Source organism: Globicephala melas, chromosome 12 (assembly GCF_963455315.2).
Source record: "Globicephala melas chromosome 12, mGloMel1.2, whole genome shotgun sequence".
Classification (NCBI taxonomy): Eukaryota; Metazoa; Chordata; class Mammalia; order Artiodactyla; family Delphinidae; genus Globicephala; species Globicephala melas.
Genome location: NC_083325.1, coordinates 77,234,416 through 77,248,889, shown reverse-complemented (window position 1 = coordinate 77,248,889; position 14,474 = coordinate 77,234,416). Strand labels below are relative to the sequence as shown.

The 14,474-nt window shown below is 37.6% G+C and overlaps 1 protein-coding gene across 1 annotated transcript in view; it reads right to left on the bottom strand.

Annotated features, from left to right (window-relative positions):
- Window positions 1-14,474, bottom strand: part of SMC6 (structural maintenance of chromosomes 6) — a 72,004-nt gene that overhangs the window by 23,523 nt on the left and 34,007 nt on the right. Inside the window, exons 15-17 of the mRNA XM_030858350.3 lie at window positions 13,976-14,180; window positions 10,335-10,449; window positions 3,165-3,325 (exon numbers count right to left, since the gene is read on the bottom strand). Of these exons, the coding sequence (XP_030714210.1) occupies window positions 3,165-3,325; window positions 10,335-10,449; window positions 13,976-14,180 (481 nt within the window). The remainder of the gene's footprint in view (window positions 1-3,164; window positions 3,326-10,334; window positions 10,450-13,975; window positions 14,181-14,474) is intronic.

Here is a 14,474-nt window from a genome sequence, read left to right as displayed (position 1 = left end):
TGGTAGGCATTGTGCACAGTGATAGGCAGAGGTAGAAAAAAAATTAAGGCATAAAGGAATCAAACAAAAAGGCAAAACATCAGGAAATAAACCATAACATTGAAATGTGAACAGGACACTGCACTATATGTCCACAATACGACGGGAACCTAAGAGTAAGTCTGGGAGAAGTGACAACTGACTTGTGTCCTCTGAAGTTTTCACCAGATGGACCACCTAGAGAAGATGGAAAGAAATACACGAAGGCACAAAGAGGTGAAAAACAAATAAGACGGAAGGTCAGTAAAACTGAAGGTCAGCTCAACATTTCCTGTGGTGAATAAATGCTATGAATGTGTGGGGAGTGAAAGGGAAGGAGAGGAGGACAATGAAAAGAGGTGGAGGGAAAGGTCGGCAGATGCCAAAGCCATAAGGGGTCTCTATGCCAGCAGAGGCAACTGTCTTTCAGAAGTGATCTTTTCCTGTTTCACTGACTCTGTCTTCTAAAACTCTGTGCCTGGTGGAAGAGAACCACCTGTGCAATTAAGTACAACTCTTCTCTGATAAAGAGAGTACGCCAGATTTCACTAAGATGCACACTTTTCCACATTTTAACATCTCTGAATTCTGAAATCATCTTCCAGTCCATGGTTCAACTATCAATACTTTTCTTTTTTACTGGTATATAAAATAACAGAGCATCTTAAATTTGATGAACTATTAGAACCGTGCTACCTTGTGGAATTCTCAAAATTAAAAACAAAAATCAATGATGTTAGCTGAATGAATGATAAACAAATGAGAAAAAGAAAAAGAGGAGCATAAGTGTGGTATTTCTGGTAAAAATGGAGCCAGAGGCAAAAACTGTTTCAGAGCCATCTTTCATCAACAGGAACCTGCCAGTGCTGAGTTGATGAGGGTACAGAAAAGCCTACTTCATATATTCATAGTGTGGGAGGGGGTTAGGGAATCAATTGCTCTGTAGGCATTTGACAATTGCTATTAAATGGTCAACTTATATAATAATAAAATAAAATTTAAATATTTATTTTAATAAATATTAAGACTCATTTAGTATTATTAAGTGTTAAAAATATTAGTAATTGTTTAATGTTATTAAATATTTAAAATCAGGTCATAAATTGTATGTTAATAAAACAATGAATTTTAAAATTTTTAAATTCACACATTCTTTGACTCAGCATTTTCACCATTTAGAATTTAATCTATGCACATACTTTCAGAAGTATGCCATGATACACATGTGCGTTCTCACTGCAGCACTGCTATAGTAGGAGAAAACTGCAGATAACACGTATGTCCATCAACAGGAACTGGTCAGGTAGATTATGGAACAGCCATACCAAGGGGCAGCTCTAAGTGTCCTGATATGGAACAATCTCCAAGATATAATATTAAGACAAAAAGCAAGACACAGAAACCATATGTGTACTTATACACAGCACAAATGGATGAACCTTGAAAACATTATACCTAAGTGGGGGGCAAAGGACTTCACTTTTCATTGCATTCATTTCTGTACTGTTTGAATTTTCTCACCATATGCCTATATTACTTTTAATCATTTTTAAAATGTCAACAGGGACTGTGGAGAGATGGAATTATAAGCTACTTTTGTTTTCCAATTTATATTTTCTGTATTTAAAAAACACCAGTGAACTATTTTAAATTTCCAAATATCAGACAACTATCATACTGGTTCAGGTCAAAACAGATGACACAAATATCATGTATCATGATAACTTAGTACATTTTCAATCAATAAAGTTTATCAAGGTGAGAAACAATTTTTAAAAAACCAATGTTCACCTGGCTTTTAAAACAAAAGCTCTGTCCACTACACATTGATGCAAATATTTTAGCTAAAAATGAAGCCAATTATTAACTTCATAAGTAAGTCTTAAACCATTACTACTAAAATGCTAGAATCAGGGATCCTGATTTGCTGCTGATACACTTACTACCTTTTCCAAGAATGTCATACTTTTTTTAAAGATGTGGAACACAAATGCACAAGGCATTTTTTGTTGAAAGAAAAAGCATGAATTACACACAGTAACATTACCATGATATTGTTTATACATTTACATTCATGTTTGCTTGAGTACTATATAATTTAGTCTTACCCAGTTAAGAATTAGAGGGGCCTGATTTAAATGTCATGGCACAGCGGACAAAAATTTATCACTTTACAGGTCACTTTTATACAGGTACGTTCAGACATTGATGAATTTTCATCTATCCTATCACAAAGATTCAGTGTCAATTTAAAATGTGTGTTGAGTGCTGTAATAACAAGTTGCAGATCATTCAACAGTTTTCTGTTGCTAAAAAAGAAATTTTACTAAACTTCCCAATATCCACTATGGTTATTTTGCTTTATGCTGCTCTCATAATCATACAAAAATAACTAATATAATTTGAAAATCAGATATCTATTTTAAAAAAACCTCATTTCCCCCTATCTATAAAAGCCATTTAGAATACTTTCACCTTTACTCAGTTTTCTTAGATAGTGCTTTTACCTAAGTTCTATGTTCTTCTGCTTGAGGTCTTCTAGGTCACTAATTCAGCTCCACCTTATCAATTCATCAACTGATAGTTCACTTGGGAAAATCATGCTTTTTTCATACCAAAAATTCTTTTTGCACACGTTTGAATCTTATTAAGTACCTTTAGCTTTTTGTTTGGCTTTTCACTGCATCTCCTCTAGCAGCTCTATCTCCCTAAGCATTTGATCTAACGGTGCCGACTGATTTTTCTTCTAGAACAGTGTGACTCAAAGTACCAGGCAGAGACACAGCAAGGACCTTGAGCCAGAATGTATACCCAGCACACTTGTACTCTCGCTGAGAAAAATCAGCAAAACTAAACAATGGTATAGTGATGTAGCTGATTTACATTCTGAGTTAAGCTCCTTACCTCCTTGCAGACAGGTAATAATCAATGTGCAGACCAGCTCATCAAGCCCAGAATACTGTCATCAAAGTCATGATGGAAAATAACCATCAATCTAGAATTCTACATCCAGCTAAATGATCTTTTAAGACCAACAGATCACTCACAATTCTTCACTGACATAACTACTAATAGAGTAGTATGAAAAGAAATGAACCCCAAAGAACTAGTGGGAATAATACAGTAAAGCTACACTGGACACTAACCTTATTTCAGAATCCACATCTCTGCTGAGAAACTTAGGTCTTGTATATTCAGATGAATAATAACGCCCTGCAAAAACTTGATCACCATCAGCAGTAAAAGCTTCTCTACAATTCTTGGGTGGCTTTTGGGACTGCATTACTGCACGAGCTACAGAATTATTCTAAAAAAACAGAGGGGAAAATACATTTTAAAAATATGCCAAAGCATTTCTGTTGTATGTAATTTCAAAATATTACCTAAATTACCAAAAATTTTGGTAATAGGTATTACCAAAAATACCTATTCAAGTATTTTTATTTAAACATTCAAATGAAATAATTCCATGAGAAAAATAAAATAATTTAAAAAACAACTTTCAAGATTCAAAGAATTAAACTATTGAGTCTTAAAAACATAAGAAATGATGTTTTATGACAAACTGATATTTTTTTTGAATTTTATTTATTTTTTATACAGCAGGTTCTTACTAATCATACATTTTATACATACCAGTGTATACATGTCAATCCCAATCTCTCAATTCATCACACACCACCACCACCCCCCGCCCCGCCACTCTCCCCACTTGGTGTCCCTACCATTGTTCTCTACATCTGTGTCTCTTATTTCTGCCCTGCAAACCGCTTCATCTGTACCATTTTTCTAGGTTCCACATATATGCGTTAATATACGAAATTTGTTTTTCTCTTTCTGACTTACTTCACTCTGTATGACAGTCTCTAGATCAATCCAAGTCTCTACAAATGACCCAATTTCGTTCCTTTTCATGGCTGAGTAATATTCCATTGTATATATGTACCACATCTTCTTTATCCATTCGTCTGTCAATGCACATTTAGGCTGCTTCCATGACCTGGCTGGTGTAAATAGTGCTGCAATGAACAATGGAGGGCATGTGTCTTTTTGAATTATGGTTTTCTCTGGGTATATGCCCAGTAGTGGGATTGCTGGGTAATACAGTCATTCTATTTTTAGTTTTTCAAGGAACCTCCATACTGTTCTCCATAGTGGCTGTATCAATTTACATTCCCACCAAGCGTGCAAGAGGGTTCCCTTTTCTCCACACCCTCTCTAGCATTTGTTGTTTGTAGATCTTCTGATGGTGCCTATTCTAACTGGTGTGAGGTGATACCTCATTGTAGTTTTGCTTTGCATTTCTCTAATATTTAGTGATGTTGAGCAGCTTTTCATGTGCGTCTTGGCCATCTGTATATCTTCTTTGGAGAAATGTCTATTTAGGTCTTCTGCTCATTTTTTGATTGTTTTTTTTCTTAATATTGAGCTGCATGAGCTGTTTATGTATTTTGGAGATTAATCCTTTGCCCGTTGATTCATTTGCAAATATTTTCTCCCATTCTGAGGGTTGTCTTTTCGTCTTGTTTGTAGTTTCCTTTGCTGTGCAAAAGCTTTTAAGTTTCATTAGGTCCCATTTGTTTATTTTTATTTCCATTACCCTAAGAGGTGGATAAAAAAAAATCTTGCTGTGATTTATGTCGCAGAGTGTTCGTCCTATGTTTTCCTCTAAGAGTTTTAGAGTGTCCGGTCTTACATTTAGGTCTCTAAATCATTTTGAGTTTATTTTTGTGTATGGTGTTAGGGAGTGTTCTAATTTCATTCTTTTACATGTAGCTGTCCAGTTTTCCCAGCACCACTTATTGAAGAGACTGTCTTTTCTCCATTGTATATCCTTGCCTCCTTTGTCATAGATTAGTTGACCATAGGTGCATGAGTTTATCTCTGGGCTTTCTATCCTGTTCCATTGATCTATATTTCTGTTTTTGTACCAGTACCATATTGTCTTGATGACTGTAGCTTTGTAGTATAGTCTGAAGTAAGGGAGTCTGATTCTTCCAGCTCCATTTCTTCTCCTTGAGATTGCTTTGGCTATTCGGGGTCTTTTGTGTCTCCATACAAATTTTAAGATTTTTTGTTCTAGTTCTGTAAAAAAATGCCACTGTTAATTTGATAGGGATTGCACTGAATCTGTAGATTGCTTTGGATAGTACAGTCATTTTCACAATCTTGATTCTTCCAATCCAAGAACATGGTATATCTCTCCATCTGCTTGTGTCATCTTTGATTTCTTTCATCAGTGTCTTATAGTTTACTGAGTACAGGTCTTTTACCTCCCTAGGTAGGTTTATTCCTAGGTATTTGATTCTTTTTGTTGCAGTGGTGAATGGGATTGTTCCCTTAATTTCTGTTCTGATCTTTCGTTGTTAGTGTATAGGAATACAAGATTTCTGTGCATTAATTTTGTATCCTGCAACTTTACCAAATCCATTGATTAGCTCTAGTAGTTTTCTGGTGGCATTTTTAGGATTCTCCATGTATAGTATCATGTCATCTGCAAACAGTGACAGTTTTACTTTTTATTTTCCACTATGTATTACTTTTATTTCTTTTTCTTCTCTGATTGCTGTGGCTAGGACTTCCAAAACTATGTTGAATATAGTGGTGAGATGGACATCCTTGTCTTGTTCCTGATCTTAGAGGAAATGCTTTCAGTTTTTCACCACTGAGAATGATGTCTGCTGTGGGTCTGTCTTATATGGCCTTTATTATGTTCAGGTGGGTTCCCTCTATGCCCACTTCCTGGAGAGTTTTTATCATAAATGGTGTTGAATTTTGTAAAAAGCTTTTTCTGAACCTATTGAGATGATCAAATGGTTTTTATTCTTCAATTTATTAATATGTTGTATCACATTGACTAATTTGAGTATATCGAAGAAGCCTTGCATGCCTGGGATAAATCCCACTTGATCATGGTGTATGATCCTTTTAACGTGTTGCTGGATTCTGTTTGCTAGTATTTTGTTGAGGATTTTTGCATCTATATTCATCAGTGATATTGGTCTTTAATTTTCTTTTTTTGTAGTATCTTTGTCTGGTTTTGGTATCAGGGTGATGGTGGCCTTATAGAATGGGTTTGGGAGTGTTCCTTCCTCTGCAATTTTTTGTAAGAGTTTGAGAAGGATGGGTGTTAGCTATTCCCTAAATGTTTGATAGAATTCACCTGTGAAGTCATCTGGTCCTGGACTTTTGTTTGTTGGAAGATTTTTAATCACAGTTTCAAGTTCATTACTTGTGATTAGTCTGTTCATATTTTCTATTTCTTCCTGGTTCAGTCTTGGAAGGTTATACCTTTCTAAGAATTTGTCCATTTCTTCCAGGTTGTCCATTTTATTGGCATAGAGTTGCTTGTAGTAGTCTCTTAGGATGCTTTGTATTTCTGTGGTGTCTGTTGTAACTTCTCCTTTTTCATTTCTAATTTTATTGATTGGAGTCGTCTCCCTCTTTTTCTTGATGAGTCTGGCTAATGGTTTATCAATTTTGTGTATCTTCTCAAAGAACCATCTTTTTTTTTTTTTTTTTTTTGCAGTACGCGGGCCTCTCCCAATGCGGAGCACAGGCTCCGGACACGCAGGCCCAGCGGCCATGGCTCACGGGCCCAGCCGCTCCGTGGCATGTGGGATCCTCCCGGACCGGGGCACGAACCCGTGTCCCCTGCATCAGCAGGCGGACTCTCAACCACTGCGCCACCAGGGAAGCCCCAAGAACCATCTTTTAGTTTTATTGATCTTTGCTATTGTTTTGTTTCTATTTCATTTATTTCTGCTCTGATCTTTATGATTTCTTTCCTTCTACTAACTTTGGGTTTTGTTTGTTCTTCTTTCTCTAGTTCCTTTAGGTGTAAGGTTAGATTGTTTATTTGCGATTTTTCTTGTTTCTTCAGGTAGGCTTGTAGTGCTATAAACTTCCCTCTTAGAACTGCTTTTGCTGCATTCCATAGGTTTTGGATTGTCTTGTGTTCATTGTCCTTTGTCTCTAGGTATTTTTTAATTTCCTCTTTGATTTCTTCAGTGCTCTCTTGGTTATTTAGTAACGTATAAAATAACCTCCATGTATTTGTGTTTTTTACATTTTTTCCCCTGTAATTGATTTCTAATCTAATAGCATTGTGGTCAGAAAAGATGCTTGATATGATTTCAATCTTCTTAAATTTACTAAGTCTTGATTTGTGACACAAGATGTGATCTATCCTGGAGAATGTTCCATGCGCACTTGAGAAGAAAGTGTAATCTGCTGTTTGTGGATGGAATGTCCTATAAATATCAATTAAATCTATCTGGTCTATTGTGTCATTTAAAGCTCGTGTTTCCATATTAATTTTCTGTTTGGATGATCTGTCCATTGTTGTTAAGTGAGGTGTTAAAGTCCCTCACTATTATTGTGTTATTTTCGACTTCCTCTTTTATAGCTGTTAGCAGTTGCCTTATGTATTGAGGTGCTCCTATGTTGGGTGTATATATATTTATAATTGTTGTATCTTCTTTTTGGATTGATCCCTTTATCATTATGTAGTGTCCTCCCTTGTCTCTTGTATGTGTCCCTAGGTCTGAAATGGGTCTGTTGTAGACAGCATATATATGGGTCTTGTTTTTGTATCCATTCAGTGAGCCTGTGTCTTTTGGTTGGAGCATTTAATCCATTCACGTTTAAGGTAATTATCGATATGTATGCTCCTATTACCATTTTCTTAAATGTTATGGGTTTGTTTTTGTAGGTCCTTTTCTTCTCTTGTGTTTCTCACTTAGAGAAGTTCCTTTAGCATTTGTTGTAGAGCTGGTTTGTGGTGCTGAATTCTCTTAGCTTTTGCTTGTGTGTAAAGCTTTTGATTTCTCCATCAACTCTGAATGAGATACTTGCTGGGTAGAGTAATATTGATTGTACGTTTTCCCTTTCATCACTTTAAATATATCATGCTACTCCCTTGTGGCTTGTAGAGCTTCTGCTGAGAAATCAGCTGTTAACCTTATGGGTGTTCTCTAGTATGATATTTGTCATTTTCCCTTGTTGCTGTCAATAATTTTTATTTTTCTTTAATTTTTGTCAGTTTGATTACTATGTGTCTTGGCGTGTTTCTCCTTGGGTTTACCCTGTCTGGGACTCTCTGTGTTTCCTGGACTTGGGTAACTATTTCCTTTCCCATGTTAGGGAAGTTTTTCACTATAATCACTTCAAATATTTTCTCTGGTCCTTTCTCTCTCTCTCTTCTCCCCTGGGACCACTGTAACGTGAATGTTGTTACATTTAATGGTGTCCCAGGGGTCTCTTAGGCTGTCTTCATTTCTTTTCGTTCTTTTTTCTTTATTCTGTTCCACAGCAGTGAATTCCACCATTCTGTCTTCCAGGTCACTTATCCGTTCTTCTGCCTCAGTTATTCTGCTATTGATTCCATGTAGTGTATTTTTTATTTCCGTTATTGTACTGTTCATCACTGTTTGTTTGTTCTTTAATTCTTCTAGGTCTTTGTTAAACATTTCTTGCATCTTCTCAATCTTTGCCTCCATTCTTTTCCAAGGTCCTGGATCATCTTCACTATCATTATTCTGAATTCTTTTTCTGGAAGGTTGCCTATCCCCACTTCATTTAGTTATTTTTCTGGGGTTTTATCTTTTTCCTTCATCTGGTACAAAGTCCTCTGCCTTTTCATTTTGTCTGTCTTTCTGTGAATGTGGTTTTCCTTCCACAGGCTGCAGAACTGTAGTTCTTCTTGCTTCTGCTCTCTGACCTTTGGTGGATGAGGCTATCTAATAGGCTTGTGCAGGTTTCCTGATGGGAGGGACTGGTGGTGGGTAGAACTGGATGTTGCTCTGGTGGGCAGAGCTCAGAAAAACTTTAATCCTGTTTTCTGCTGATGGGTGGGGCTGGGTTCCCTCCCTGTTGGTTGTTTGCCCTGTGGCGACCCAGCACTGGAGTCTTCCCAGCTCTTTGGAGGGGTATTGGCTGACTCTGGGAGGGCTCATGCCAAGGAGTACTTCCCAGAACTTCTGCTGCCAGTGTCCTTGTCCCCACAGTGAGCCACAGCCAACCCCCACCTCTGCAGGAGACCCTCCCACACTAGCAGGGAGGTCTGGTTCAGTCTCCTATGGGGGTCACTGCTCCTTCCCCTGGGTCCTGATGCGCACACTACTTTGTGTGTGCCCTCTAAGAATGGAGTCTCTGTTTCTCCCAGTCCTGTCGAAGTCCTGCAATCAAATCCTGCTAGCCTTCAAAGTCTGATTCTCTAGGAATTCCTCCTCCCATTGCCAGAACCCCAGGTTGGGAAGCCTGACGTGGGGCTCAGAACCTTCACTCCAGTGGGTGGAGTTCTGTGGTATAAGTGTTCTCCAGTTTGTGAGTCACCCATGCAGCCGTTATGGGATTTGATTTTATTGTGATTGCGCCCCTCCTACCATCTCATTGCAGCTTCTCCTTTGTCTTTGGATGTGGGGTATCTTTTTTGGAAGATACCAGATACTGGTCAGTTCCAGTGTCTTCCTGTCGATGACTGTTCAGCAGTTAGTTGTGATTCTGGTGCTCTCGCAAGAGGGAGTGAGCACACGTCCTTCTACTCCGCCATCTTGAACCAATCTCCCTGATAGATTTTATTTTTAAATTCTAATATTGCTATCCACTAAAGTTAAAGATTTTAAGTACTTTTTCACATGAAAATATTTACCTTAGAAATCTTATTTTTCATAGAAAAATGAAATTTATTTTTTCTAAATGTCTTTTACACCCTAGAAAAGATGTGAGTGAACAGCAAATTCCAATAAAAGATTAGTACACTGAATTATGTAGGGAAAGCCTGGAAATATTTAGTATTTTACTTCCTAGAGGAAGTAAAAAGAGGATTAGGCTTAACTGAGGCCTAATCAACCTTCCTTGGAACAGACCTTTACAAGAGGACTTCATTATTTTCTTTCAAGTATCTGTCTAAAATATGAGAGGGCCAAGCCCACAAATAATTACAATATGAACTTGCAATTCACATATACACATTTGGATGACTGATGTCATTGCCTCTCAGGTTCCATTAATGAGAAAAAGAGACTCTGTTTGTATTAATTACAGATTTGTTTTGAATTCCCTTGTCCCTTCTCAGCAAATTTATGCCAATAGATGAAACACAAATATTGGTGATCTAATCTAACAAGTACATATCAATAGAAATATGTACACTGATGACGAATAAACAATGATTTATTTTACAGAACTCACAGTTTTTTTAAGAAAAAGAATTCATAAAATATCAAGTACTTAAGCAGAATAGGAATTTATATAACCAGCCTCAGTTTAGGAAATTTAGAATAATATAAAATACAGCAAGCATCTGGTCTTACTTTGATCAGCAGCACTGTCTCTATGCTTCTCATGTCAATTAGGCTATTTTTGACAACTGCATTATCTATTTCTAAAGCTGTCAGAACTGTTGGGAACTCTGGATGACAAGCAGCTCTAGGAGACAAAAATATATAAGGATTAACTTACCAAATGGTAATTATATATGTATATTTTTAAAATGGGTGATGAGATGATGGATAGTAACAAGACATGGAAAATATGTGATAACGTTTGAAAACATCTGTAATAGGTTTATTTTATTTTATTAGCAAACATTTATATATTACTATGTGCTAGGCACTGTTCTAAGCATATTATAAATACAGTTGACCCGTGAATAACACGAGTTTGAACTGCATAGGTCCACTTATATGTGGATTCTTTTTCAACGAATACAGTATGCACTGCAATATCCGTGGTTGTCAGAATCAGCAGATGCGGACTGTGGCTACAGAGGACCAAGTATGGGGCTTGAGCATCCACAGATTTTTATACCCACAGAGGGATATCCCTGTGGAAACCTGTATTAGCTCATTTAATCCTCAAAACAACTATATGAGATAGATAATATCATTCGCTCTTTTTTTTTTTTTTCTCAAATGAGCTGCAGCGAGTTTAATAAGTTCCCCAATGTCATAAAGGTAAGAGGTCAGGCTAGGATTTAAACCAGGCAGCTCAGCTCTAGAACCCAGCAGATTCTCAATCATTATGTTCTATTGCCTGTTATACTTAATCATTACAATTTTCTTAAATCTTATACTCTATCATACAAACATAAAAGTCATTTAATTAAAACACATTGGGAAAAGGCAATGGCATTCTTACTGCTTTCTTAGTTCTAGAATTCCAAAACAAAGAAATATCTTTGTATATATGTTTTCCACTTATTCAGTCATTAATTCAACATGTATTTACTGAGCACCTACTATGTGCAAGATGCTGTTCAGAGGATAAGGAGATAGCACTAAACAAAACAGACTACATCCTTCTCCCCATGGAGCTTACACTCTACTGAAGGAAGACAGAAAAATGAAGAAAAAGTGGCATACTGTGCTTTTTCACACAGAAAGTGTCAGGAAAAGCCTTGCTAAGGTGTCAACAGGCAGACACCTGAGGAAATGGGAGTTACATTAGCATAATGAAGAAGAGCATTTCGTGCCCAGGGAGCAGCATTTGCAAAGGCCCTAAGAGGGCTGTTGGAGAAGCCGGGAGGCCAGTGTGCTGTGGTGGACGAGCAGTGCTGGGAGTGCTACTGGACACAAGGACAGGAGAGATGGCAAGAGGACGGGTCATGTGGGTCCGAGAGGTCGCAGTTAGGCCTAAAGAGGATGAGAAAGTACAGGACAATTTGAGCAGAGTAATGACATGGTCTGACTTTACTCTGGCTGTGATATTGAAAGTGTGGATGGAAGGGAACCAGAAGCAAAACTCACTTGAGATATGATAATGGTGTGAACCAGGGTAGCACTGCAGAAGTGTTTAGATCCTGGATACATTTATAAAGTACAGCCAGTAGGATGTGGGATGGCAGAAAGAAGTCAAGGATGACTGAGGTTTTGGCTTGAGCAACTGAAAAATGGAGATGGGGATGACTATAGGAAGAGCAGTTTTTAGGGTGGATCTCAGGAGTTTGGCTTTTAGATATGTTAAGTTTCAAATGTCTTTTGGACATCGAAGTGGAAAATATAAATTGAATGTATTATATTCTGGAGTTCAGAGGAAAGAGCCCAGCTAGAAACATAATGTGGTGATCATCAGTGTATGGACTATATTTTAAGCCATGAAACTGGATGAGTTCACCCAGGAAGTAAGTGCTGGGAGTAGGTGCACATGGAGAAGAGGTCTGGAACACTGATACTGGAGATTCCCAAGTGAGGAGAAATAAGCAGAAGACATTACAAAAGAATACCTAGAGATGTGGGAAAACAAGAAGAGTGACATCCTAGGGACCAAGTAAAAAAAGTGTTTCAGGAAGAATTAAACGATCAGCAGAATCAAATACTGCTGGTAGGTCAAGTCAGCGAGTGGGAAGGAAGGACGACAGGACCAAGCCAAGCAAGGCTCACTGGCGCCTGGACAAGAGCTGCTCTGGTGTGTGATGAAGCTATAAAAACTTGACTGGAGTAGGTTCAAGAAAGAAGGGGAAGAGAGAAGTTAGTGACACAGACAACTCTTCTGAGAAGTTTTTCCTGTTAAAAAGAGGCAGAGAAATAGGATAGTAACCTTAGGACAGAGTTCAAGTGGAAGTAAAAACAAAGATAGGAAAGAATAGGGGGTGGGCGCTCTAGAAACATCAAGCAGTGCCAATGAAACAACGCAGGGAGTGAGGGGAGAGAGGATAGGGAGCCCGAGTCTAAGAGGGAGGGGACGTGGAAGGGGCTTGTGGTGAAGCATAGGCTCTGGCCAGTCCGCTGAAAGCACAGGTTTCTATGCTAGGAAGGAGCAAGTATTTTCGAGCAGGCACATGCCACTGCTAGACAGGCTGCTCCCACCAGCTTGCTCTAAAGCACCCAGTCACAACCACCCCTTCCTTTTGCTCTACTTCCCTGGGATGCACTTCATATTTAGTTTATATCACAATTAGTTTTGCCTGCTGAGAGATGCTGTAACATCGGTCGAGGAAAACTAAAAGTAGGAAGGAATAGTAGCAATAATGTGTCAGTAATGAGACAAGGAAAGGACAAGTATGGAATAGGCTCACTAGACAACATAATGTAGAAAGCCTAAAGAGGACGAGAGGGACAAAGGAAAAACCGCACATCAAATTCTAGGCGAGCACGGTGAGCCTCACTGGTAAGAGGAATTATAGGACAAAATGATTTGATGATCCTAATTAAGCTTAGAAGAAAGCTTTAATAAAAACGTGATTTATAAAGCCAAGTAAAAGGAAAAATACCACAATCAAATTAAATATAGAAAAAACACGCTTAAAATGAAGGGCATTTTTAATGTTTCCAAATATAAGGCAATTGAAAAAAGCAAAAATTGGATTTATAAGAAAAAGTGGAGTGGGAGAGAAAAGAAATTTTAAAACAATCTGTTAATAGGAATATATATATAGGAATATATATATATATAGGAATATATATACATAGGAATATATATATAGGGATATAGAGAGGACTATATATATATGTAGGAACACACACACACATACACGTGTATCTTTAAAAGTAAAGTGATTAGCTAGCCAGCAGCTAACAAAGAAGGCAATTTGGGTATGGTGCCCTTGAGGTTTGTTAGGGTCATTAAAGAAAACAATCACAGCTCTTTATGGAATCTGTAAACCACCCAGAGTTGAACTGTGAGTAATGAGTGCCAAAGTTCTCCCGTATGCCCTCCCTCTTAACATGGCCAGGTCTGCACCATTTCCTTCTTCAGTACAATTTCTAAGCCACACAACGTCTACTTCCCAGTATGTCTCCCCAAACAGATCTCACGTGAGGACCTTAAAGGCAGGGAGTATCTCTCATTTATCTATGTATCTCCAATGCCTAAGATTCAAATTAAAGACGTGGCTTGATGGAATTTTACAAATCAGGAGTGTAGATATGGTTAACATTAAAAATGTTTTAACTCTTTCTGAGCTTGCACGTAACTAAGCAAAACCAGAAACAGTATTTAATTACTGATGCCTTACCTGTGTCTTACATCATACACCTCATTGCGAAACTCAGAAACTATTATCTGTGGCCGTGAGGTCCCTGGTGAGTAAAACCTTTTCATCAGTGCCTGAAGCACTCTTTCATCAGCATGATTATCGCAACAATAGGCTTGCAGAAGTCCTTTCAAGCAAGATTCAATGGCCAAAGCAAGCTCAGTGTCCCGAAGACGAATGCAAGCTCCTAAAAGTGAGAGAAAATTATTAAAAGCCCATAAATACTTGAAATGTTAATGTAACCATCTTTATAATAGTTCATAAATGACTTTAAAATATTTTCATATGAAGCAATTTAAATGATATTATAGATCTCATTTTAACCAAATGGGAAATACCCCATCCCACTGGATACACTGGGGAGAAAACCCACTAAATCCTGTGAAAAGTTGTCTCGCTCTGATATAAATCAACAGTATTTCTCCTATGTGTATATATATATATATAAAATACTATTCCAGCCTCTGAATGGTGTTTTGAA